The following is a 26,703-nucleotide window of genomic DNA, read 5'->3' on the forward strand; positions in this document are numbered from 1 at the left end:
GACAGCCCCCCGCTCCAACCCTACCTCAGACACCCGCTCGCCAGGGCGGGAACCCGCGCAACGGCCACGTGACCCTCCCTCCGCGAGCGCGGGGCTCCGGCTCCCCGCGGGGAAGGGGAGGGGCTGGGGGGGGCTTTGCCCCCTCCCCTTCCCCGCGGGGGGCCGCAGCCCCGCCATCACGTGGCCGCGGAGTGATGTCACGCCCCCCCCACCTCTCGCCCTATCCGCGCGGAGCGGCCGAGTGTCCCGGGGCGCGCGGCGGCGCCGCTCCGCCCTTCAGCAGCGGCGCGGATCGGTGCGCGGCTCCCGGCGGCGGAGACGATCGTAGCGGGACGCGGCTCTTCCATGAGGTGAGCGCGGCTCGGCGTGAGGCGGCGGGGGGAGGTTGCGTGCACGCAGGCACGGCGGCGGGCGTTGTGAATAGGGGCTTTGTGTGCGGCGCCCACCTGCCCCCGCCGCCGACCGCGGGGGGCTGCTGCCGCCGTTGCCGGCCGGCGTTTTCCCGGCGGAGGCTGAAGGGGGGAAGCCCTCTGCGCGGCGCAACAGGAGGAAACTTCTCCCTTCTGTACCCCGGCGCTGCTGGAGAGCCCAGTTTCCCCTCTGCGGGGGAGTGGGGAAAACCGGGGGCGGCGCAGCCCGTGAGTCGCTGCCGCTTGACTGTCTATTTTTATTTACTTTATTGATAGTTTTGTCTTTTTTTTTTTCCCTCTTCCCTCGGTGCGTGGCGGGGGGTGACAGCTGCCTGCGGGGGTGAGCGGTAGCACCTCGGTGTGGTCAGGCCGGCGCCGGTTCAGCCCCCCCGGACCCCTACCCGCCCGGCGGGGGTGTGTGTGTGTGCGTGTGTCTGTGTGTGTGTGTGCGTGCGTGTGTGTTTCCGCGGGTCCCTCAGCCCCGAGCGGAGCTGCGGCGGCCGCCCTCGCCGCCTCAGGGAAGGGGTCGCGCGATCCCTGACGGCGCGGGTCCGGCTGAGCCCCGGGGGCGGCAGTGCCGCCTCCGCACCCCCTCTCCCGGGGGGCCCTGACAGGCGTTAAACCACCCCCGGGGGGAAGGGGACCCTCAGATTGCCTCTCTGCGGTAAAAAAAGTGGCCCCGGGGCCGGCGTTGTCTCGGTGCTCGTGTGGGGCGGTTTCTCTCCGGGGTTTTAGTGGGAGCTCGGGGAAGGGAGGGCTGGCTACCGGGCTCCTCGGGGGGCGGCGGTTGTGCCGGGCTCCGCCGGGTGCCCCCGCACCGCTGCCAGCCGCATTTGCTGCCCCGCGGGCACGCGTGGGGGATACGCTTTGTCTGGCAGCGGGGGCTTAAAAGATCAAGATTTTCTGTAGCTGCTAAACAGAAAAAGAAACAGGGGAAAAAAAAAAAAAGCCTGCTTTAGGAATCGCATCAAGTTTAACCAGGAACCTGTGCTTCTAACTTCTGACAGGGCACGCGAAATAATTGCTTTCTCTTGCACAGCGTTTGGCAGTACGAGCCTTCTGCAGTCTGCCTTTGCCACTTGTGACATTCTTAAGTTTCTCCCTGTGAAAAGATTAGTTAAATCCTGCTTTATCAGCATTGCAGGATCTTAACAAATTCTCCCATTTGTTCCTGTACTGAGTGTGAGCATGCTTATTGCAGAAGTGATATAAAACGTTTGCAGTCTAGTGAATTGAGTGCTGCTTTAGTAGAAGCTGTAGTCTCTTTTTTTTTTTTTTTTTTTAGTTATCCCAGCGGGTTGCAGATTTGTGTGTGTTATTAAAAAAGAAAAATCAAATGCCAAAAACTACGCATACATCATCTTAGAAAGGCCCTCTGATGTCCTAGATTAACTAGGAGTAAATGAATTTAGTAAGTATCTGTCAGTGACCTGCTTGGCTCTTGTCTGGGGCTACTCATGGAAAGCTGTCAATGAGATTCTATTTACTAATAGAAGAATTGCATAACAGCCATATGAACCAGAGTGAAAGAGCATTTGAGTAGAACAAGGCTTGATATGAGCTCAGCATTCTCTTGAGTTGAAGCCAAGCTCAGTGCCAATAAGTCACTATGCAGTAGCAGATGTCCATCCTTCCAGTCTCCAAAAATATTGGCCCTGTGCTATTCTCTTCCCTCTTCCAAGAGTGCATCTGCTAGCAAAGCAATAAAATGCTACCTCCTCCCCTCTCCTTCCCTGATCCAAGAGATGGATAATTTCAAGTGGAGGAGACTAGGTGGGAGGCTGCTGGTCTCATGAAGCAATGTAAGCATTTCACAAGACAGTTCACTCACTTGCCTCATCTCTTTATGGTGGGTTTGGGGTTTTTTGTATGTTTCCCACTATATTACTTTCTTCTCCCACTTTTCTCATAAGGAGTTTGTGCCTCTTTTGAGGGAGAAGCAGTGCCTGGAAAAACATGAAAGCTAAGTTCTTGCGTGAGATGTTGGCAACTTCTAAATCCTACTGCAACAATACCCTAATCACATTCCTTTTAAGAGTTGATTGTGGGCTAGTTCTTTTTGCACAAGGATAATGCTTGAAATAACTACAGAGAAAAAAAAAGCAAAACTAGAACAAATCAATTCAAAGCTTTAGTGCCTTGCTTAGCGGCAGAGATAGTAGAGTACTGAAAATCCCAAGGTGGGAGTATAGTAATCTGTAACATCTTTGGGGGTTATAGATTCGAGTAACTGGCTCTCCTGCATGTTTGAGAAGCCTGTTCTCTTGCCTGCATTCCTTGGAGTTGCTGTCTAGGTGCCTGTGAATGCACACAGGTGATAGCTCTGCATTTGAGGTGGCTTGGGGCTTGTTTTCAGAGTTGTCAGTCCTTGCTGCTTCTTACATTTTGAGGGTCATCTAATAATGCACTTTTAGAGTATAAAGGAAGTAGTGCAAATAGCTATGATACAGGTAATACCTTAGAGCAGAGCTTATCACTGTCGAACTGCCAGAAACAAATGTGAGTCTGGTGAAATGTGGAAGTAATTGAAGTTCTTCACTGGCACTTAGGAATAGCTACTTGCCAAAGACTGCTGGAGTGGAAGTACACAGCAGTGAAAGAAAGCATCCTTCCCTTGTGTTGAGATCCAGAATGGGATGGCTAGTAATGCCTGGGGGTGATGGTGGTAATCATCACTCAGGTGCTGAACTTGAGACCACCTCTGGAGGAGAGAGTCTCCGGCCTAATGGTTAGTGCATTTGCCTGGGGAGTGTTAGATCTTGACTCACGTCCTGCCTCTGCAGGCAGGTCTTGCATTTTACATGAAGGCTGTAATAGCTTAAGTATAGTTTCTAAAGCTGCCATAGTCTCCTTTTGGTTTTGTGTCTGGAAGCCATTGCTGGTATTCAAAATACTGTAAAACAAGATGCCTGTTTTTTTTTTCACCTGAATCTATAGGGGGAATGGGTAAAGTGGAGAGCCAAGTTTGTTCAGGCATTACAGTAGAAGAAGAATTTGTACTCTGGTCTGTCTATGACTGTAACCTCAGTAGCTGAGGATGTTCCACTTCTTTCCTCGTAACTGCTGAGAGTCAGGGAGCTACTGTTGGTTATTGCACATGTCTGGATTCGCAAAGGCACTGGGATACCCTGAAATGTCTCTGGGGACTTTGATGTTTGAGTGTTTTCTGAGGACCTTGTTTACAAGGACTTGCCTGAGACACCAGCATGATAATTCTAGGGGAGATCTAGAGATTCATAGGTCTCTGAAGGCTGGGAGAAGTATCTTAAAGTCTAGATTGTCTTCTCTAGTATTTGCATGGCACCTAATGCTGCAGCTTGTTGAATGTAAGTTTCAACAACCTGAATAAAATAGATAAAAATCACTTGATTATCACTAAGATGTAGGTGTTGATCTTGCTGATATTCTGTTCATTAGTAGCATTTATAGTCTCCTTGGATAGAAAATATCTGATTTCCTAGTACTTTTTTTGAGGGGCGGAAGCACACCCAACTCTCTTTCCATTTTTGGGTAATGTTTAAAAAGGTACTGCATTTTAATCAGCTAAAATATTTTCCCTACACAGGAACTTGAAAGCTAAAGAGGGCAGTTGTGTTATCAGCACAGTCTCTGAAGGTATTTCTAGACCACAGGAGTTTTCAGTAGCATACTCTTCCAAGACTTTCAAAAGTATAAGGGCAGAGTTTATGGGAGTGGGGCTAGATTGATGTTCTCGTCTTCCTAACTCCTAGAAAGTTAGGTAACCATTCTACCGTAGGCTATTTCAGAATATTCATCCATAAAGTCATGGATATGTCTCTTCATAGATTTAATATTGCATCTGTAGAGATTGTCATGTTTGCCCATTCTGAAGAGCATCTAGTTGAACGATTGATACAGAATATTAGGATGGGAGTAAGTATAAATAAGCATTAGCTGTTGTTATCCATGTGGGTTTCTCATTTAAGAACTGACATTTCACAAGTGGGACTCTGCATCATTTTTCTCTATTTCTAGTTGTAGCTGGATGCTTCAATTTCAATTTATTCCCATTGGACTAAGTGTTGAACATGGAAAAGTCTTCAGGACTGCAATGTATCTTATTTATGATCAAACCAGAAAACATGGCCTCAAAATTGAGGGGCACGCAAAGGGGGGTCTTTTTGTTTTAGAGACAGGGAAATTGAAAGCAGAGAAAGACAGTGGTATGTCCCGGTTGATGCAGCAAGTCTTGTCTCTTTCACTGTGCTCTTCAGCTGGATGTGTGTTGACAGACACTTCCAGACAAAAGAACTGGAGTAAGAACAGAGTGAAGTTTTGTGTAATGAGGGACTGACAAATTTGCCTGGACTTCGCTTGAGCTGGGATTTTGTCTGGAGTGGTGTCTAATACACCAAGTAAACAAATCAGGGCAATGTCACATTTTTATTTTTCTCTAATCTTCTCCTGTATTTCACTGTGTCTAAGGCCTTATTGATGCAAGCTTTCTCCTAGATCTCTAGAACCCATCCCTGGAGGTGTTTAAGACCAGGTTGGATGGGGCTTTGGGCAACGTGGTCTAGTGGAGGATGTTCCTGCCCATGGAAGGGGAGCTGGAACTAGATGATCTTTGAGGTCCCTTGCAACCCAGGCCATTCTATGATTTTGAAAACAGTTAAGCAATCTGCACATATCCTCCCTATTGACAGTCTTGCCTGGGTTTGTATTAGTTGTATAACATTGACAGAGGCTGGTACTGCTTTAGCTGAATCCATTAAAAATGAAGTTTAACATTTGCAAATTCTGAATATCAAAAAGAAGTGTAAGAGTAAAGAGTTGATGCAAAGTGTTCTGGAGGGAGGAGTGATAGCTGTAGATTTGTTAGTGATGCAATATCTGTGGAGCTCTAACTTTTGGGCTCAAATGCTTAAATTTGTACAGTTCAGCACATCCTTGCCAGTGATTTGTGAACAGATAGAGGGATTGTACTAAGTTACCCAAGGCCCTTGCTATCTCTGATGTCTGATTCTGTTTAGAGTGGGATTAACTGTATATAAATCACTCCCACTCTTGTGTAGTGCTTGGGCTTCTCAGTGCATTTTTCAGTGTGTTTTTGTTAGTAAGTAATAGTAGATTAACCAAGCCAAGAATTATTTGTCTTTATAGGTGACATTAAGTTTAAAAAAAAAAAATTCTGTTCTATTTGACTTTTCCTATGATAGGAGGATGGGTTACTCAAGATGGAAAAACTGAGCTGTGCTGATGAAGAGGGGGGAAATGTTCCCATTGCTTTTGGTCACATCATACATGCTTCTCTGCTTTGGCCTGAGAAATAGAAGAATATGCTCAGCTGGATGGAAATGAGAAGGTAGTCACAGATGAAGTGTTGGGTGGATTTTTTTAGGACAGCGTGGGTTTGCTGCATTTGTGTACAAAGAACCAAAGAGGCTGGGCAATGGCTAATGCCTCCAGGTGGTCCTGTGGCTTTGGCAGTGCTAAGGAGAGGCTTGGGTTTGGACATGTTCTTGGTATTGGATAGTAGGTCAGGGGAGCTGAGGCATTTGAGAAGTTGGGTACTGAAGGTGGGCAGCAGAAGGGATGCTAGTAGTGTGGATGCCTCTGGCTGCTCTGCAGTGCTGGCTGCCGCAACAGCTTGTGGTTCTGGGTCAGAGCAGATATTGTGATGTAGAAAGTGATCATCCAGAGAATGGATGGTGGTAGTGTGCTTTGGAAGATGACACTTCTGGGACCTCTTATTTTCTCCTATGAGCACAGGCATATTTACACAAAGGAGATGGAAGTTTATGGTGGCAATGGTATCCTTCCAGACCCCCTCCCCTCCCCCCCTTTTTTTTTCCTATGTTGCCAGATCTTGCATGGAGTTTCTAGTTCTTTTCTGTAACCTCACAAAGTTAAAAAAAAAAAAAATTGAAGTATTTTTGGGAGGGGAAAGGGAAATTAGTTGACAATATGAAATGTGCTTTGCTGCAGAAGAGCAGTGTCTGAGATGGAAGCTTCTCAGGGTGTTCTGAAAGAGGTGCAAGACTTTTGACGCCTAAATTAATTGAATTCAGCACTTGTCAGTAAAGGGTAACTGTCATTGGCATGAACAGTGTGCATCGTGTATGGTTTTACTGTAAATGTAGTTTTACTTAGTAAAACTAAGACTGTTTTACTATTGCATCACTGGATCTTTGGCTGTTCAAGGAAGGAGTTAATTGTAACATTGTTTGAAAGGCCTTGCTCTGATTTTAATGCAATTTAATGAAAGGAAGAAATATGTCAGTATAGTTATTTACTGTGGTTTGCATGGATCTCACTGTAAATCAGTGGGGAAGATTATCCTAATCTGTTTCCTATGCTTAAACCTAAAGATTGTATTGTGTATTAAAACTGTTTCAATGAAATTATCGACACCAAAGATTACCACCACTTCAATGTCTCTTGTTTTAACTAGATAGGTTTACCACTAACCTACAGATGTTTTCTGTGACTTGTATTCCTGAAAGCTATTCTTAACATTAAGCTGAAGGAAGATGAGATAGAGGACTAGATATTTAATTTGGGAACTAATGGTTAAAAGCCTGTGATCAGCATTAGCTGTTGAGAATCCTGGAGTTAAGCGCTTCTCTACTACTAACTTGATGCAGCTACAAAATGACAACGCTCAGTATTTATTATCACATTTGTTCTGAAAGCAGAGAAATGCCACTATTAGTAGAGATTGCTTCTTGTTAATACCTGTGATTCATTGTAAAAATACTGCTTTGAAGTGTCTTGATGCTCCCTAGTGAATTTCTAGTAGTCATTTTCTATCTTGTAAAACAGGAGTGTATTAATGGTGCTTCCTTTATCCCCCCTCTGGCAAATGAACAGTTGTCATAAAGCTCTGCTGAATCAGGATGTTGACCTCTTTTTTGCATCAATTCCAATAATTACACCCTTTGAGAGGTGACTTCCTCCTTTAAATAGTGCCAAGAAAAGGCAGCCCTCACTGATTCATGGGTTTTTATCTCTCAGCTGAAGGATTATGGGCACTATGATGCACAAGCTGTAATCTTAATGTTTGTGTTTATCTCTTATGGAAAAAATACGGATCTGACACACATTAAACTTGGGAATGCTGTTTTTGTGTGCTTGTGCATGCTCTTTTAATTATGCTGAGGACTTGAGTTTCATATTCAATGTATAAAATGCACTTACGCAAGAGGTGAAATATCCTGTGGGAAAAATAAGTTGGCTTCTAATAGAAATGCACCTCACCTCCCTTCTTCCTTCCTCAAAAGGGGCAGAAGTAGCATATTAGAAGTGCTTGCAAAGCTTGTTAATTAGACTCTATTACAGGTTCCTCATAGGAGAGACTCCAGCTTTGCAGCTGTTCTGTGCATATACCTACAAGGAGTTGTCATGTCCCCCATAGCCCTGTAGTGGAGTAGTTATCTTCCGTGGGAGCTATAACAAATCTTTCATTCATGGGAGCCAAAAATGCTGAAGGGGTGGGAAGGGGAAAGACAGCCTATAGCAGACAATTCTTTGGCAATCTGTATGTGAGGAAAGATTTCTCGTTTTCAATTCCCTATGCACAGGATTTCTTTGTATTTTATTAACTGGTCTGATTAAACTGTTTACTTTTTTTAGTCAAATATGTTTAAGTTTTAAAACAAAAAGTCATGTTAAATTTTGGATTTTGTGGGATATTGTATGATGTTTCTCAGCTTTTAAAGTTCCTTTAAATTGTGGTTTTATTTTTCCCAAAAGTTTTAAAAACAGTTTGGGGGTTTTTCCTCTTTTTTTTTCTTTCCCCCCCTCTTTGTGGCATGGTATGTAAAGTAGGCCAGATAAGTGTAATGGCATTTGTCTTGTCTGTACCCTGGCATTTCTGGTCTTTGCAATGCTCATCATCCTTGTTGTTGCTAGAGAATGATTTAGGAGATTATTGGGCTCTTGCTGAGATTTAGGCTCCTTTCCAGTGCAGGTTATGACAGCTGTTGTGCAATTTAAACACTTTCTCCAAACTTTGAGTAGGTGTAGTAGAAATAAAGTGGTGTGCTTCTGTCGGAGCAACCTAAAATAATTCCTTCTTTGGGATTGTTCAAAACTTGCCCCCTTTTATTTTAAATTTTTTTTTGTTACTATTTTACAAATACTCCATTCAGCCCAGGAAAAAGCTAAGAAATTGTCACTTAAGCCAGGGAGTGAAAAACTTCTGCAATTTTTTTTTCTTTTCCTTTTGTGTGCCGAAGAATTAAACAAAATACCACAAGCCCATTCTCCTTGAGATGAAAAGCAAGAACTTCGAAAGAAACCCCTCGTTCGTATACCTGAAAGCAGTCAGGAATCTGATATGACTTCAGAATTACTGTTTAATTAGACTTAGAGTAATTTAATTAGACTTAATGATATTTTAACAGCCTACAAAATTACCCCATACAGATTACATACTGGAGGTGTGTGTTCTGTGGGAAATGTATTAGTGTGTATGTAGTGTGTGGGATTTTTTTGTTTGTTTGGGGTTTTTTTTGAAGAAATGTATTTGTGTTTGTCTTAAATGGCTGTCAGATAAATATGGGGTTGAACATGTAACTGACGTGTTTACTTAGCACTAATTGCTATTCCTGAATGGTACTTTTGTGGAAGTATTCATATATATTCTACCAGCGGTATACTGTGTACTTGCATTTTAAAACTCGTAGTAGAGTGATCATGTAGAACATAGCAACTTGTTTCATAATAATGAGACTTTCTTTTATGAAACAATTGAATCACACTTATCAAACTGTAATCTACTGTTTCTGAAGAGTGATGTGAAACATTAGTGACCCTGCATGACCTATTTGAATTTATGCTCTGGTACTCATTTCAGTTATTTATCTGGCTAGACTCATAATATTTTTTCTCCTCTTTTTTTTTCTAGGGTGGTGGGAGGAAGTTTATACAGCTGAACATCCTTTACTTTAAACTGTTCCTTCAGAAAGAATTTGTATAGCAGCTAAAACTTGTAGATAAGAGTGACTGGCTATTCCAGTGAGCATGCTGTAAAACTAGAAATTTGAACATTTTTGCATAGGTGGTTTTGCCTAGTCCAGGTGTATGTTGCTCTTAAGTTTTTTCTGCTGTGCTCTAGGAAAAAGCACATTGCCATGCTACTCTAACGTGCTGTTTGCCATCACATTTATCTTGGATTGGTAATATGTGGTATATTGAAGCTTTCTGTAGAAAACTTTGCTCTTGGCACTGGCTCGCTGTTGCCCTGTGAGAGCTTGCAGCTTGTCTGTAACGTTACTTTTATATGTTTGTGCAACTGCTGCTGCTCTTCACTTGAAAGGGAGGAAGGGGGAACATGACTGTGATAGTGCACTGCCAAATTAAGCAGCTATGACTCCAAGAATACACATAAAGTTTCTTATGCGGAAGAGTATAAAACAATTCTTTTAGTGATAACCTCTGCTCTTGCTCAGATGGTTCTATCTGCTATGTTGGGTTGAGCTCTCCTAGTATGTGTCACGCGTATAGCTTTGCATTTGGTTAGTGGTTAGGCTTCTACATACAATAGTGGTGGTACTTCTGCTACCCAGTGCAGGCCCACGGTTTTAATGAATGACTCTGCATATTTATTCCTGCTTTTCCCACTTTAGAAATGGCTGCCCTCATGATAATGTTGAAATAGGCAATGGGCAGAGAAAGCTGCTACATATATGAATGTGTCAGTGATCTAATTATGTCAAGAGGTAGCTAGTATAACATGATACACACTTGAGGTTTTGGTACAGATTTGCTCTATTCCTCTGTGGTCAGACTTAGGCTTGCTTTTAAGTTTGGAGAAACAGAAAGTTTCCCTTAGCTGGCTGTTAATCTTTTTTTAGAGCTTGAGGGCTAAATCCTCAGAGTGATATAGGTATGCAAATTTAATTCAGACTTGGCTGCCTGTGAACTGAATGGTATCAAGTTGGAATCTTTTTTTTTTCTTTCTTTTTTGTTTAGATATTGAAGAAGGATAAAAAGCTCCTCAAAGGTTTGGAAGGTTGAATGTGATCAGCATGAAGAGCTTAAAAGCAAAGTTCAGGAAGAGTGACGTAAGTATTTCTACTCCATTTGACTGCTGGTTTCCATGCTGGAAACAAGTTCTTCACTCCCACCTTGATAAGGTTGTAGGTTAATGAATTACAGAGAAGAAAACGTTTTTGCAAGCACAAAGGCAACAGCTGAGTACAGTATAGAGTAGGCTGTTTCTATTCGGAGTGCAATTCTCTGTTATGCAAACTAATAGGATTTCACTACCTTGCTCCCCATAACTGAATCCTGCTCATATGTGTGAGGTCTGCAGAACTTCTCTTAGATTGTGCTGGGTGCCCAGATTGAAACTTTGTTCCAGCTATAGGATTAAGCCTTGTAAGGACTTTATTACCCAATCATATTTCTGTCTAAGCATAATACCGTTCTTATCAGTGTGGTGTTTGAGCACTTAACGAAATGTCTCCTCACTCTGTGGCAGGGTTTCTTTGTCAGCAAGAATACAGGAACCAGCTGTGCAATTAGGGCAGCTGTGGCTTATCTGTTCTAGTGCAATAGCAGAGGTGGATATGAGGCTTGAGCAGTGAGGATGACAGACATAAATTTGAGGGTCCTACAGGAGACTCTTCAGAACTGTGTTTAGAGAGGTATTAGGCTGCATATCATATATTGCCTCGTGCTAGTAGTAGTATCAGTGGAAACCCCAAGCTTCAACTTGTATAGTAAGCATACTTCCCATGGGGCAGTGGAATTGCTACAGTCCAGTCCTGTTCTTGTCTGTCTCTTCCTACTGCTACTCATTCCAGCTTTTTGTCATGCACTAATATTAATGCTTATTTGATAGTGCAGTGAGCAGTCAGTGAAATAGGTGAGTTTGTGTTTAATTGACTTTCCAGATTTTGTATGAAATTTGTAACAAATCTCCGTGATCTGTGAAGAATATAATGTTCCATCCTTCATCCTAAATTTGTGTGCTGCTTTGAAAGAAATGGTGTGTTGTTTGTCATGGCCAGATTTGCACAAGATCCTAGAGCAGCCGTATTTGGTGGAGATGCTTTAGATTTGAAAATGGAGTTGAAAAAGAAGTTTTGATGTTCAGGAATAAAATTAGAGACTGCACTCTGGCCTAGTACAGGCTGTGCTTTGATGCAAAGATGGTTTCATGGCAAAGTATTAGAGTGGTGTCTTTAGCCGGCTTGTAACGCACTTCAGTAGCTGTGAAGAAGGTAGAGATGCTTCTGTGGTGTAATCTGCAGATGTGCTGGTTACTAGTTAGAAAATCTCTTGAGCTACAGGTTAGCATTTGGTGTAGGTGCTGTGTTGGCTTCCTAGCAGCAGCGCTGATGGGTGCTCTATTCCTTCAGTTTAGCAAGAGCTCTTTCTAAAAAGACGACCCCTATAAATGAGCTAAATATGTCAACCAACCTTTGGGAGCAGAGGGAAACACTTACAACTACTTAAGCAGTGTTTGGCTTTTGCTAGACACCAGACTGAATCAGCCAGCAGTGCAGTGTCTTATGCCACTTCACAACAAATAAAAATAAATGTCACAAGTCTCTGTGTCTCATCTAACTGAATACGCTATTCAGTTTGCAACAGCTAGAATTTTGTGATCAGACATTGTTGCTCCTGTTGCAACAAGTAGCAGCAATTGTTATTTTGAGTTCACCTACACCAGTAAAACTTCCTACAGGCATCTGCTTGAGTAATGAGAACAGTCCCTTGGCTAATATGTGAACACAGCTGGTGTTATGGAAGTTAGGTGTGCCTGTGTGTTAAGATGACTTCATTCACACTTTTATGCTAGTTGACTGGGCTGCTGCTCTAGAGCAAAGGCTAAGTGACATGCGTGATGCAACTAGGTCTTGCTGTAGCTAGTCCACCCGCTGCTATAAATTGCACTGGTTCACTTATTCCTTACTTAACCTGTCCTTGATAACTCATTCATGCCTCTCCCCAAAACCAAGTGGAGTCTGAAAAGAATCATTGTTTTAATACTACTGCTGTCTACTAGCTGGAGACAAAGTTGACCACAAAGGATTTTTCAGATACCTAAAGTTTAGATATGTAGCTCTAAGAGCACAGCAGTCTAAATCCGTGACAGTCTGGTTTCCTCTGTTTTGAAGCCAAACCTTAAGGGCATAATTCAAAACGGCCAACAGGAGCTGTTCTATATTTTGTGCAAGATAAGCAAGGAAAATTATCCTTCTCTTTAGTTTCCAGAAGCTGCCCTTAGCTATAATTTGTGGGGCGGAGGAAGAGGAGGTGGTTTTAATTGGAATTAGTCTTATTTGTATCTCAATTTCTAAGATGTGGTAACTGCTTTTGGATTGGAGATAAGGGCAAAGTCAGCAGGGATGTAGGGACTCTTTTTTTTTTCTCATCCTACCTCCCTTGTGTTTCTTTCTGAACTCTTTAATGTCTTATTTTGTAGAACTGAAGGTGTCTTGGGGGAAGGAAAAGTACCTTTCTCTTTAGCCTCACTGTTAGCATAAAAAAAAATAGGAAGAGGGGCAGGAGTAGGAATAGGTCTTCAAGGTGTGTGTGAGAGACAGGAATTACACAAACACTTCTCAGCAGTAAGGCTGGTAACATAAAACTGTATGCTGGAACAAAGACCATGTGGAAAACTTCACTGATGTATTAAGGCTCTCTAGGCTGTTCTGGACTGGCTGAATTGAAAGTGGGCATAACTGCTGATATTCATGCATATGTCTCTGTGTCCCTGCTGCAGGGCTTTGCTTTGGTATTGTAGCTACACCAGTCTTGAAGCTTGCAAAAGAGATGTCCTCGCTCCCTCTTCCTTCATCTCTGCCCTTTTGGTTTTGAGGGTATCTGACTCAGTAGTGAGCCAGTTCAGGGACATAAAGTGATGGAAAGTTGCTTTGTTGGGTGAGTTTTAGCTGGTTAACTCCCGGCTCTGCCTCACTGTAGGGTCAGCCCTGAGAGGAATGGTGGAACTAGGAGGGGCAGCAGGACATCCCTTTCTGCAGCTGTTGCTTGGCTTAGCTGCATTGTCAAATCACACCCTGAGATTATTGGCCTAAAAAGCGCAGGGGTGGGCATGCCAGCAAAGGAGTTGCAGGAACGCACAAGTAAATAAGGCTGCTAATTCTGATATTTAGCAGAATTGATACAGTTCACAGCTGATAGATGGGAGCATGACTCTCTTTAGATGGGAGAGTGACTCCTCACTTCGTGCTTTTGCTGCTCGGCTCCCTTGTACCTTACCTGATTCACTCTCTGTGTGCGCAGGCAGCTTCATTAATTGGAGAATCTTTTTTCCTTGACACACTTAATCACTGTGAAATCCTTCCTGGGGCTGACTGTTGCCATGTGAACATGTGTATTTGGAGTGGAAGAATGAGATTTATCATGCTGTCACAAATGAGTATTGTCAAAGCATGATGTGTAGTTACAGGAGGATGCTTGTACTCTAGAAATCTGTGAACAGGACGCCTAGGTGGGACCAAATGCTGAGACTGGAAGCTAAGTAGTGGATGTGCTTCAAGAGTCTGTAGACAAAAAAACAGAAATTGCACTTAGATCTTGACAAAGCAACTAGTCTCTTCTGCCTAAGAAGCTGTATTTTCTTTACTTTTTCCTCGCCTCTTGCTCCTCATTATCAAACTCAAAAACTACGATTAGTAACACATAAAAGCTGACAAAGACGACCATTTTAATTGTTGCAAGAAACTATTACATGTAATACTTGAAAAAGTTGGTGTGGTAATATCAGGAACTGTCATAACACTTCAGAGGTTGAATTTGTTTATTCAAACGAGAGAATGAACATCTCTACCCAGTAAGACAGAAATGCTTTGCTGTTTCTGCCTGGAAAAGCAGAGTTTCAAATAATCAAATTGAAACAAAACCAGTGCTACTGATTTCTTATTAGGCCTCTTATTAATATTTGAGATTGGAGTGTTTTCTGTAGTAACTAGCCAGTTTGTGGCCTGACTTCAAAAGCATCTAGAATCTTAAACAGTCAGATGAGGGCTGAGTGGATTTTCAAATATGCAAAGATATTAAGCCTGTCTAAACATGTTTTGTCTGCTTCTTAAATATGACAAGATGCTCATCAACATTTTTAGGCACCTGCACACATTTAAATAACTAGCTCCTTGATACTAAGATGTTGTAGGAACGCAGGTGATCTTTTTAGGTAGGTTTCATAGAATCATAGAATGGTTTGGGTTGGAAGGGACCTTAAAGATCATCTAGTTCCAACCCCCCTGCTGTGGGCAGGGACACCCTCCACTAGACCACATTGCCCAAAGCCCCATCCAACCTGGTCTTAAACACTTCCAGGGATGGGGCATCCACAACCTCTCTGGGCAACCTGTTCCAGTACCTCACCATTCTCACAGTGAAGAATTTCTTCCTAACATCTAATCTAAATCTACCCTCCTTCAGCTTGAACCCATTCCCCCTTGTCCTGTCACTACACTCCCTGATAAACAGTCCCTCTCCAGCTTTCCTGTAGGCCCCTTCAGGTACTGGAAGGCTGCAATCAGATCTCCCCAGAGCCTTCTTTTCTCCAGGCTGAACAACCCCAACTCTCTCAGCCTGTCCTCAGAGGAGAGGTGCTCCAGCCCTCTGATCAGCTTCGTGGCCTCCTCTGGACTCGCTCCAACAGCTCCATGTCTCTCCTGTACTGGGGCCCCCAGAGCTGGACGCAGTACTCCAGGTGGGGTCTCACCAGAGCAGAGTAGAGGGGCAGGATCACCTCCCTCGACCTGCTGGTCACGCCTGTTTTGATGCAGCCCAGGACACGGTTGGCTTTCTGGCCTGCAAGCACACACTGCCGGCTCATGTTGAGCTTCTCATCAATCAATACCCTCAAGTCCTTCTCCTCAGGGCTGCCTTCAATCCATTCCCCACCCAGCCTATAGTTGTGCTTGGGATTGTGCTGACCCACGTGCAGGACCTTGCACTTGGCCTTGTTGAACTTCATGCGGTTCGCACAGGTCCACCTCTTCAGCCTGTCAAGGTCCCTCTGGATGGCATCCCTTCCCTCCAGCGTGTCGACCACACCACACAGCTTGGTGTGGTCGGCAAACTTGCTGAGGGTGCACTCGATCCCGTTGTCCATGTCGCTGACAAAGATGTTGAACAGCGCTGGTCCCAGTACCGACCCCCGTTTTTAACTGTGTTCTTGATTACTCCAGAAAAGGCACATTGTGCAAAGACTGTGATGGGTTGTATTGTTTTTACTCTCTGACATATCTGTGGGTGAATGAAAAGTTTTAGGACAATTTTCTATGAGTACTGAAGTCATGTCTTGCAATATGACAACGACCAATTTTCTTCTAATTGCTAGATTGCTGACTGGGCAAGAGGAAGATTAGAATTGGGGATTTGTTTCCAAATATCTTCAGTACTGAAAAATTAAAATAGTAGAGTGTCTTTTAAAATGGAAAATTGACTGTGCAGTTCAGCAGAAAAAGTAGCTATTGTCAGAAGCAAAGCCAAGACAGGCTGGGGTTTCCCAATGCTAATTGCCAGCTCTAACTTCTGGTATTTCTGGAAATGCCTATTCATTGTACTATCATGTGGGGGGTTGAAAAGTTTGCAGTTCTTATGAAAATTTCTGGGTTTTGGCCTGTGGTGTAGTCTTTGTTCCATAAATCTCAAAATGATGAGGCAGTTAGGTATGTTGTAGTACAAAAATCTCAGTCTTAATCTAGATAGTATGCTAATTAAGACTTGGCACTTCTTTTTAATGCCCAGTGTTCTAAGTAGTAGGCTCCCATTCAACAGTTTTTAAAGTATAAAATGCTATGTGGGGGTCTGGAACAAAAGATTGCTGGGATACATTCCATTGCAATCACTGTGTTCCCATGTGCTCTGGACTGAATGCGTGGGAGAACAAAACTTGGGTGGGGCAACCTTAAAAATAATAAAGCAGGATCTCCTTTAAACAACCCTTAAATTCTTTTATCCACTGAAAGCTACAATTAACCTAAAAAGGAGCATGGGATTGTTGAAAATTGGACTATCCACTCTGTCTACGTGTACTACTTTTGTTCAGGGTAATTGTGATAAAACAACCAAACGTATACAGAGTTCACTCTGGCTAGAAAGGGAGAAAGCAATGTTTTCTGATCACTTTATCCAATTAGTTAGAAAATGAACGACTGAAATTTGATTTTTATTTAGATGTCCTTTTTTTATTGCATGTTGAAATAAATAAGCCTGAAACACATCATCATGATTGTAGCTTTCCCTAACTTTACTGTGTTTTTCAGTAATAATTTTTGATTCCATTATATAGTGTGCAGGGGAAGACTAGGTCTCTGGAATGTATAGATTGTCCTCAACCACCTCTTCTTGGGAAAGAAGAATTTAGCCCTCTCTCCCTCTTGAAACGAGTGCTGTGGCTCCTGCTTCTGCCTCCCTCTGTTAGAGGAGTCAAGGGTCCTACCTTCCACTGCATTTTCTGCTCCATACCTTTTTGGTTTCATGCCTCCAGTTCTGGACAGCATAAGGATCTGCTCTAGTCAGCTTGCTCTCCCAGCCAAAGCTTAAATGCTTTGTGAGGAAAGAAGTTAAACGAGTCCTACAGTATATAAAGACCTGCTGCCTGGTGCAGTCAGTTCAGCATGAACCTCTTGCCATCAAGTACCGTCTTTTCTTCATTATTGACAACAGGAATGTGCTCAGAGTACTTCTAAAATTACCTTATTCAGGTGAATTGTAATCCTGGTGCACTTGAGCTCTCTGTGAGGGAGCCAATATCAGCCTGTAAGTTATGAAGCATCTCTTGTAATTGTGGAAGGAAAACGTAATGGGGAAGGCAAGTAAAGACTGATAGATGAGGGAAGGGGAAAAGAAAAGGTCTGAAAGGGAGGGGAAGGGAGAGACAGTTGAAGCTGTAGGGTCAGAGTTACTGTTTTGGTAAGTGAGAAGAAGTAACTGGGCTCTTGTGGGATGCTTGCTGATCAGCCATCTCTCGATGGAAAAATACATAGCTTTGGCAGAGTGTTTGAGGCTAGATAACTTGCAGATATTCTGGAAAAAACCTGCAGCATCTCAAAATGGTTGGGGCAGAAAGGAAATAGACTGGGTTAAATAAGAACTGTGCTGTGGTATTTGGAATTATAGTAGAACCACCTGGGTTGGAGTTGGCTTACTTTGAATAAACACATAGTTATTTCCTAAAATAGGATTATAGTCTGAAGTGTAGCAGAGAACATCTTGGTTGGGTTCCCAGACAGTCTTTGTCAGTCTGTAATAAAATGTCATTATCAGTTAAAAATCCACGATTCCTTTGGTGCTAGTCCCATGTCTGTTAAGTCTGCAGTGTTCATCCACAGGCTGGGTGGATCATCAACAGTTGCAGTCCTAACCAGCCAGTCTTATAGTGCAATGCTATTAAACCCTGTGTTCAAAGTCAGAAGAAGCTTTGGGGATGAACGTCAGGTCAAACCCACAGGGCTGACCTCACTCACCCACTTGCAGCTCCTCTGTCCTGTTGGTAGCACATTGCCCTCATCTGTGCTTCGCTTTCCACTCCTGCATTTGTCCCAGAACCATTGCCCTAAGGAAATGACACCAGCTCCTGCACTGCTTTTCCACCTCGACCCATGCCTGTGCCCCAAATTAGGTGAGGAATAATATCTCCCGTTATTATTGGCCCTAAAGTCATATTCTTACTAACACAGAATGACATGGGGCTAATGACTCTTCTGTAAATATAGATTGGGCAAAGGGAAAGGTGTTTCCTTTTCCCAGGTGCTGCCTGCCCAGGTCTGTCAACTTTATCCCAGACTTCTTGCTTGCTTACCCATTTAGAGCTGGAGGAAGGGTTGGAGGCTGCATGAAAGGAAACATTGATTAGTCACTGGTTGGCCACAAACACTGGTCTGCCCTGCCAGCCCGAGCAGTGCCTGGCAAGCTGGACACTTTGCACCTGTGTTCTGATCATGCCAGGATAGCTGGTTTGGCCATCCTCGTGTGATCCCTCATTAAAAGAAATATATGCAAAACATTTGCAAAGATGAAAACGAATCCTCCTATTACAAAATTGTTTTAAATGGAGTTAAACCCTGTAGTGTTATAGGCAGCAATATACAAAATTGTAGTAGTAAAGTGCAGAAGAACCACAATGTGAAGCTAGCCAGTTTGTTGACAGTTCATTACTAAATACCAAAATTAAGTAGCCTGAAGTGGGGGTGGGTAGGAAGAAGAAAGGCAAATTGGCATATACAAACTGGAAAAAGTTAGTATTTTTAAATATATTGGTAACAAGAAAGGAATCTTTGTTGTGTAGAAACATGTCTTTTGTGTCCCTTTAAACAGAGTACAAAAGTTCAAAGGCCTGAGTTTGGAAGAGTTGGGAAAAAGCAATTGTGTTTTTCATTTATTTGTTTATCTTTATTAAGATTTAAATGTAAAGCAAAATAAATTAAAATATGGTAAATGAGCAGTCTGTGTGTTCTTACTGCAGTACACTATATCCTTTCTCTTCCTTTTTGGCGCTACTCGTGCCTTTAAAGAAATAATAATTCTGTCCAGCTGTCAAAGTTGTCAGTTAAAACTCATGTAAAGGAGAAGATTTAATGAAGGTCCAGTCTTTGTGTTTGAAGTCTGTTGTCTGGTCTTTACTAAGAACAAAAATCAATTTGCTGTGAATAGGTGCTGTAGCATTATCTAAAGAATATAACACCCATACATTTTATTTTATTGGAGATTTGAGCCTCTTCATCCTATGCTTATATTTTGGGAGCTGTGAATGATATGAGCAGACAACAAGTATTAAGGAGTTAATCAGGCTAAAACAGATGTATTATTTTCCTTATTCCAGCAGTATTTTCTAGTCCTGTTCTTCAATAAGCTGTTCTGATTGTGTGTAGTCCAGACAAATGCCCAGCATCAGGAACATGTTAAGCCCTTTTCTACTCCCTTGCTTGCCACACTTGCATCTTCTTGAGGTTCATGCCATGTATGTTCTGAAGATCCATGAAGCTTAAGCGTAGAGGAGAATGAGGGTTGTCAGTGGCCATTCCTCCCAGGGAATACCATCTAGTGTTTAGGGAGAGTTGTGACAGTTGAACTTTCAGCACTTTGTTGAAGGAATCTTCTCTTGTCCACAGGTCAAGTTACTGAAGCACTGCATGGGGCAGGCAGGTAGAAGGAATGAGGATGAAGAGGCCTTCCTGTATTGTAGTTGTATAAAAGAATTGCTCTGTTCTTTTCAACACAGCTTGGAGTAGGTGCTTTCTGTGGCTGAGGACAGGTTTGTTGGGCAAGGTCAGCGGGTGATGTTTGAGCTTGACCACTTTGTGTTAGCTACAGTGATTAAGGGGGTGTTTAAAAACTGCAGATCTGTGTGGAGAAAAAACACAAAGGTGGGATGAATAGAAAGCTGAAAGCTAACAAAGTTTTTTTGCTAGTGAGAAAAAGCTATACAATACCACTGTATCTGTCTTACTGTTAAGACAGTTTGTATGTATGCTGTAGCTCAGTGGTACAAGTGTTTTATGAACAACTACTCAAGTTTCGTTAACAGATGATCCTACTCTAATAAACTTTTGAAATATTGCAATCTTTTAAATGCATCAATTTATTGTGAATTGATGTAAGGCTAATAATTCGTAGTCATTCATACTTGACTGTAATTTTGTTGTGTAAATAGTCAAAACCTGACTGGGCAAGGCTCTGAGCAACCTGCTATAGTTGACCCTCCTTTGAGCAGGGGAGATGGACTGGACTATCTTCCAAACTTGACCATTCTGTGTGAAGATTAATATCTTAAAATGCATCATATAGGAAGCTTGCAATCGTATTGAAAGATGCAAAGCACTCTTAAAAAATTAGAGGTATCTTATTCTAGGATCTTAGCTGCCTGAAAAACCTTGAGGCTTAGCCCCAGGAAAAGCTATGGTATCCTTGCCCTTATGTTGGTACTATAGCTGCCTGGACTTGTATAGTTATTCTGACATGTGAAAAGCTATTTAATGAGCTATTTTGGGCCTAGAAGTAGGAAAAATGTCTAGAAGTAGCTGCAGCCTTACGCTTTTAAAAACACTGTTGACTTTGTGCTGGCGAAAGCCATCGTGGTTGAATATCTTTTAACTGCAACTGCAGGATTTCTTAATCTCTTAGACTTGCAGCTTGTATTCACATGTATTCTTACCACAGATACTCTTCTCTTTCTGTATTTTGCTTGTTACATGAACTTCATGCTTTACCTTGAAGTATTTTGAGCTAGGAACCTCTTTCAGTGCTGTTCTGGTGTAATGCCTAACACTAGTGCTACTTGATACTATTTGGGTTTTGAAGAGATGACATAATACAACTAGCAAAAACACAATCTGAAACTCAAGCTAAATTTACTGCTTTACAGCTGTCTGAGGAGTTTCATTCCTCAGATACACTGCATGTGTGTATCTCAGATTAAATATACAGTTAACTGTCCAGAACACTTGCATTGACTTGATGATGATGACAGAATCAAAGGTGTTTTAATAACTTTGCAAATAATGTGGTTACCAATGCATATGTATGTGTCTGACATACCTATTCTGCTCTGTTCACAGGTGCATACCTCTTTTCTTTCATCTTTGCTTCTTTGCTGTGTGTGGTGGAAACCTCTTAGGAGTCTTGTAAACTCGGGTAACCTGTCTGCTTATCCAGAGACTGAAACAGTGTCCTTTGAAGTCAGAAGAAAGACTTCAGTCTGCTTGACTGAGCTTTGAATCAAGAAAAAAAACACTGGCTCTATGGAAGCATATGGCGGGGCTTCAGTGAGGCATGGATTTCCCCTGAATCTAGTATAGAAATACACGTGGCTATTGAGAATGCTCAGAATGGCGGGTTATCCAACAGTGGCTTCTTTTTAGGGTCTAAAGTGTGTTGGGCTTTTGTTGTGGGGTTTTCCCCCCCTTTTTTCCTTTTGGAGGGTGATTACTTATGATATGACATGATTCTGTTCAATAGGTACAATGGCATCCCCTCAGTAACCTTGCCAGTTTGATGTGTATTTCAGATCTATAATTTACAGACATATAGGAAGTCTAAATGAAATGCACCACTTGAGATGTGCGTGAACTCTAGGATCTTCCAGGGAGTAAGCAACAGTGTGAGCTTATAGAGTGTTAGTCAATGCACTGCTTGTCAGCAATTTTATTGCACACCCTAGTTGCAGACAGATTGCTGCATTTTCAAAGTAGAGGAAGCTGCATTATGTGCAAGCATCTTATTAATCATGAAGAAAAGCTATGTGCTAGGTCAGTGAGGAGAAGCTAGTGCACTGTCAGGCTCATGTCTTCAGTTGTTTGGCCTTTGTTGCTTCTTGTAAATGTGCACAAAACAGGGAAAGATACTGTGTAGTAATGCAATCAGATTTGAAATTATAAATCTGTATACAACCTTTTTAATGGGAGATGAAGCGATTTGGTTGAATACAGTGATTTGTGAATACAGGTGTAGAAGCTGTTTAATCTGTAAATGTGTACTTGATTTGGCAGTTGATTCTTAAAAGCCTTTGTAGTGTCATGGAATCATAAAATGGTTTAGGTTGGAACGTACCTTTAAAGGTCATCTAGTCCAACCCCTCTGCAATGAGCAAGGTTGTCTTCAGCTAGACCAGGTTGCCCCATCCAACCTGACTTTGAATGTCTCCAGGGATGAGGTATCCACAACTTCTCTGGGCAACCTCTTCCAGTGCCTCACTACCCTCAAGGTATAGAATTTCTTCCTAAAATCTAATCTTAATCTGCCCTCTTTTAGTTTAAAGCCATTAGCCCTTGTCCTATCACTACATGCCCTTGTAAACAGTCCCTCTCCAGCTTTCCTCTAGGCCCTTTAAGTACTGGAAGGCTGCTATGAGGTCTCCTTGGAGCCTTCTCTTCTCCAGGCTGAACAATCCTAACTCTCTCAGCCTGTCCTCAGAGGAGAGGTGCTCCAGCCCTCTGATCACCTTCATGGCCTCCTCTGGACTTGTTCCAACCAGTCCACGTCTGTCTTGTACTGAGGATCCCAGAGCTGGACGCAGTACTCCAGGTGGGGTCTTACCAGAGTAGAGGAGCAGAATCACCTCCCTCAACCTGCTGGTCACGCTGGTTTTGATGCAGCCCAGGATATGGTTGGCTTTCTGGGTTGAGAGCACACACTGCTGGGGAGCGCACATTGTTGGGTCATCCACCAGTACCTCCAAGTCCTTCTCTGTGGGGCTGCTCTCAATCCCTTCATCCCCCAGCCTGTATTGAAACTGGTAGATTGCTTCGACCCATGTGGAGGACCTTGCATCTGGCCTTGTTGAACCTCATGAAGTTCATATGGGCCCACTTCTTGAGCTTGTCCAGGTCCCTCTGGATGGCACCCCGTCCCTCAGGCGTGTCAACCACATCACTCAGCTTGGTGTTGTCTGCAAATCTGCTGAGGGTGCACTTGATCCCACTGTCTGTGTCATTGATGAAGATAATAAACACTACTGGTCCCAAGACGGACCCCTGAGGGACATCACTCATCACTGATGTCCATCTGGACATTGAGCCGTTGACCACTACTCTCTGGATGTGACCATCCAGCCAATTCCTTATCCACTGAATTGTTCATCCTTCAAATCTCTCTCTCTCTAAATTAGAGAGAGGGATGTTGTGGGGGGATGTACGTTGACCATGTTATTTCTACATGTTTATCAGGGGAGGAAACTAGATGCTTTAATTCTTCTGGCTGTGGCTAAGGGAACCTGAACAGCATATCATGTGCTTATGCCTTATGTGGTTGTTTGAGAAGGACTACAAGTTCCAGCTATCTTGGAATGCGTTAGCTGGATTTACTGGCACAGTAATAGCATTCTTAAGAGTGGGATTTTTGTGGATTTCTTTTTGCCCACCTAATTATGTTCCTGTTCCACTTCTCTTAGTACAAACAGCCTGTTACTTTCTGCTTTTGCCAGATTTGTCTCATAAGTGTCTCCCATCATGTGTCGAAGTGTGGTAAGTACAAGAAGTAGCAGGTGTGCATCCTTGCAGTTATGTTGGAATAAGTATTGCAAACGGGGCTACGCCTGTCAAGTGCTGTACGGCAAGAAGCTGCCCTAGGCTTGGTGTTGGGCAGCAATTTTTTTCCAGTAGTGAATACCACTTCTTAATATGTATGATGTTTGCTTGTAAACTTGAAGTTGCTCAGGGTGTTTTGGTTTTGTTATTCTGAGTGTATGTAGGTTCCTTGTTTGCAAGCCAGGTCTCGCTTCAGCTGGATTACTGTGCTGGTTATTTAGCATGTCGTGCTCTGAAGAGGAAGGTTGTGTTATCCATGTGTTTGTGAGGACCATCAGCTCAGATTAATGTCACAGCAAAAAATTCTTGAAAGTCTCCTATTGTGATGCACTTCAGCTACATCCGTTTACTCAGATGATGGTAAGATGCATGAAGTCAGATGAAGGCTGGATTTTTTTGTTTGTGAGTAACACTGCTTTCCTTAGAGGATCATTTGAGGTAGAAAGTAATTTATATATTGCTTGCTAAGCTGTGATATAGTGAATGGGACGTGGCAAATGTGAGCAGTGTGTGGGGAAAATGGCTGCAGGTAAGTTTCTTCAGGCCTTTTGAAGGGTAACCATCAATTTCTGTTATATTGACTAGGACTTTGGGATAACGTATGGTATGTTTTTTCTTATTTTTTAAATGTGGATGCTTTCTCAGTCATTACACATTAGGTAGTAACAATCAAACTTTTTTTTTCTTTTAATTTAGGCTAGCTGGGGGAACATGGGACTATCCCCTTCCAATAGAAGCTTGTTTCCAAGTTCTTCTCATCCACTAACTCATTGCAGAGTTTTGGGCAAATAAGCAACTATGGCTGCTATTTCAGCCTGTAAAATACATACTGTCTACTTTGTGTAGCTGTGCAGTGTTGTTGAAGGGAAAGCACCAAGTCAAATCTGAGATTTTCTGATATGAAATGGGAGAACATTAGATAAGTGTTCTTCAGGGACCAAGAAGGCAAGTTCAGGAAGTTAACATGTAGCTGAAATGTACTTGGCATTTTTTAGTGTTTTTCGTCTGGTAGCATAAGAATGTAATTGTTCCGCCATGGTGTATTTTCCCCAATCCCTACAAGGAAGTTTCCATGCCTAGAATTTAGATTTATAACCTGATTTTTTTTCCTTCCCCCCCCCAATATATCCCAATACTTTTAGATTAAGGTCAAGTCACTTTATAATTTATTCTTCAAATGCTAAGTTGCCTGTTTCCTGCAATGGTGACTCGAGTTGTGTCTGTCTATAAGCTAACAGAAAAAAGCCTGCTATCTAGAAATGATACATTAATATTACTTAATGACATATTTCTTCCTGCTTTTCTGCAACAGCAATTCTTGCACTCATTCCCCTCTCCCGTCTCCTGGATAATTCTCGTGGGTTTAATCTCTGAGTTCAAGGCAGCATTTTCATTTTCTTAAATTTATGTTTCTGTTTTTAACACTAATAGTTTTTCTGCTTTTTCATTGGTCTGTAAATTACCTATATAGTGCTTAGTAGCTTCAGTTTTATGAATGTACGATTGTTTTGGCTTTCTGTACATAGAGCAAACACAATTATGAAATTGCATTCTTTGACATAAGAAAACCAAATTAACCATTTTTAAGTAGCTTGTACATGCATTGAAGGTGGCTGTAAACAAACTTAGTACAATCTTATTTAGAGGGAGGAGAACAGATAGTGTAAATCTTGCCATTGGGATTGACTTAAGGTTGTAGTTGAACAGTGTGAGAGCTGCCAAGGTAAAGTAAAGTAAAAAAAAAAAGGTAAAAAAAGTAGAGGAAGGAAAGATTAGAAGATTGGAAGAAGGGCTCAACCCCTCATCTTTAAATGCAAGTTTCTGTAATCTTGTGCTGGGGCTTGTTATCCACTTTCACATCTTTAAAATAAGGGGGAGGTGTGTAAGAATATTTATGTGGGGTAATTGCAGTGGATAGAAAAGTAATTCTGCAGTGCTCGAATGCTGTGGAAACCTGGGAGCTGTGTAAATTCTCTTAAGGAGACACAACAAGCTTCTACCATGCCCAGCTTAACTTCTTTCTCAGCTCGACATAGCTTGAGACTCCTAAGACTGTTCTGATCTTGATACGTCTGCTGGCTGTTGTTGTAAACTTCTGTCTCTTGAGTTTCCTGCTGTTTAAAATCTGTGGGTAGTTAGCTAAGGTGCTGCTGTTCCACACTGCTGGAGATCTGACCTTCCTTGCAGGGCACTTGAGTTTGTCCCAAGTATGCGTAATAGGACTGCATGAGGTTTGCATGGATGCTTGCATCAGTAAGATTCAGAAGGGTGATTTTTAAATATGGAAGCCATAAATGGCCCCGATGATAGTTTCCTTTAATGGATCTTTTCTGAGAAGTAGAGGCCTATGTTCCTGGTGACAGGGTGGTCAGGACCTTGTAGGACCAGATCTTTCACATTTTAATTGCTCAGTTCTTTTCAGCGGGATTGCTCCCAGTTTCTGTCAATGCATGATCGCAGTCTGACCTAGAACATGCTGCCTCCTCCTCTGTTTCTAGTGCGTGTGTGGGATTTTGGATGAATTGTCAGTTTTCACACACAGCTGAAATGCATCTTCTTTTCAAGTATGTTTGAGTAATCCATAGTGATTAAGCAAAACAAGAAGGACAGAATGTGATCTTGCTATATACCATGATTGCAAGGGCCTTGTCTTTGAAATAAATCAGTTGTTTGTCAGAAGACTCATGTCTGCATAAGCACACGGCGTTGAGGCAGACAGGAAGTGCCCTAGTCTGTTGACCTTGTCTTCCACGGAAAAATCAAAGCTCTCATTAATTAAAAAAAAAAAAAAAAGACAAACCGTCTTGTCTTAGTGGAAGACAAAGGCAATAATATGTATAACCTTTTTTTTTAAGTTTATAAATGTGCAATATGATACTTAAATTGCTTTTAGAACTTTTTTTAAATGCAGCTGAAAAGAGTGAGGTCAGACATATTTTCTTAGGGCTATATTACACTCCACAAGGGTGAACAGGAAATGGTTTAAAGGAATGCCAAGAAGCCCCTATTCCCTAACCAATTCCCTTGTCTTCTTTTAACCAGCTTTATTTCAAATTGCATGCTTCAGCTGCTATGAGCATTTCTGGGTTGAGAATAGGGGAAGGTTTCAGTGTGTTCTTAAGTTACATCATCCAAGTTCCTTGGCCTGCAACTTAAAGAAGAAAACTGACTGGTTTTTAAATACAACTATATACAGATCAGGTGTGGTGAAACTGAGATTTTGCTATATGCATCTCTGATCTGTTAGAAGCAGTGGGAGTTAACCTTATTAACACCAGAAATGGTGGTAGTTTAATGTGACAATAATATTCATC

General features: G+C 42.4%; 1 protein-coding gene across 3 annotated transcripts in view; it reads left to right on the plus strand.

The window, feature by feature from the left end:
- The first annotated feature begins 206 nt into the window (after window positions 1-206).
- Window positions 207-26,703, plus strand: part of RAI14 (retinoic acid induced 14) — a 92,579-nt gene continuing 66,082 nt past the window's right edge. For 2 of the 3 annotated variants that reach the window (XM_054809435.1, XM_054809433.1), the window contains exons 1-2: window positions 207-350; window positions 10,350-10,441. Coding sequence is in view for 2 of the 3 variants with exons in the window: in XM_054809433.1 (XP_054665408.1) it covers window positions 10,406-10,441 (36 nt within the window). In the remaining variant the exon portion in view is untranslated. The remainder of the gene's footprint in view (window positions 351-10,349; window positions 10,442-26,703) is intronic. The other variant, XM_054809434.1, reaches the window with a different exon arrangement.

The sequence above is a fragment of the Grus americana genome, chromosome Z (genome assembly GCF_028858705.1).
Source record: "Grus americana isolate bGruAme1 chromosome Z, bGruAme1.mat, whole genome shotgun sequence".
Classification (NCBI taxonomy): domain Eukaryota; kingdom Metazoa; phylum Chordata; class Aves; order Gruiformes; family Gruidae; genus Grus; species Grus americana.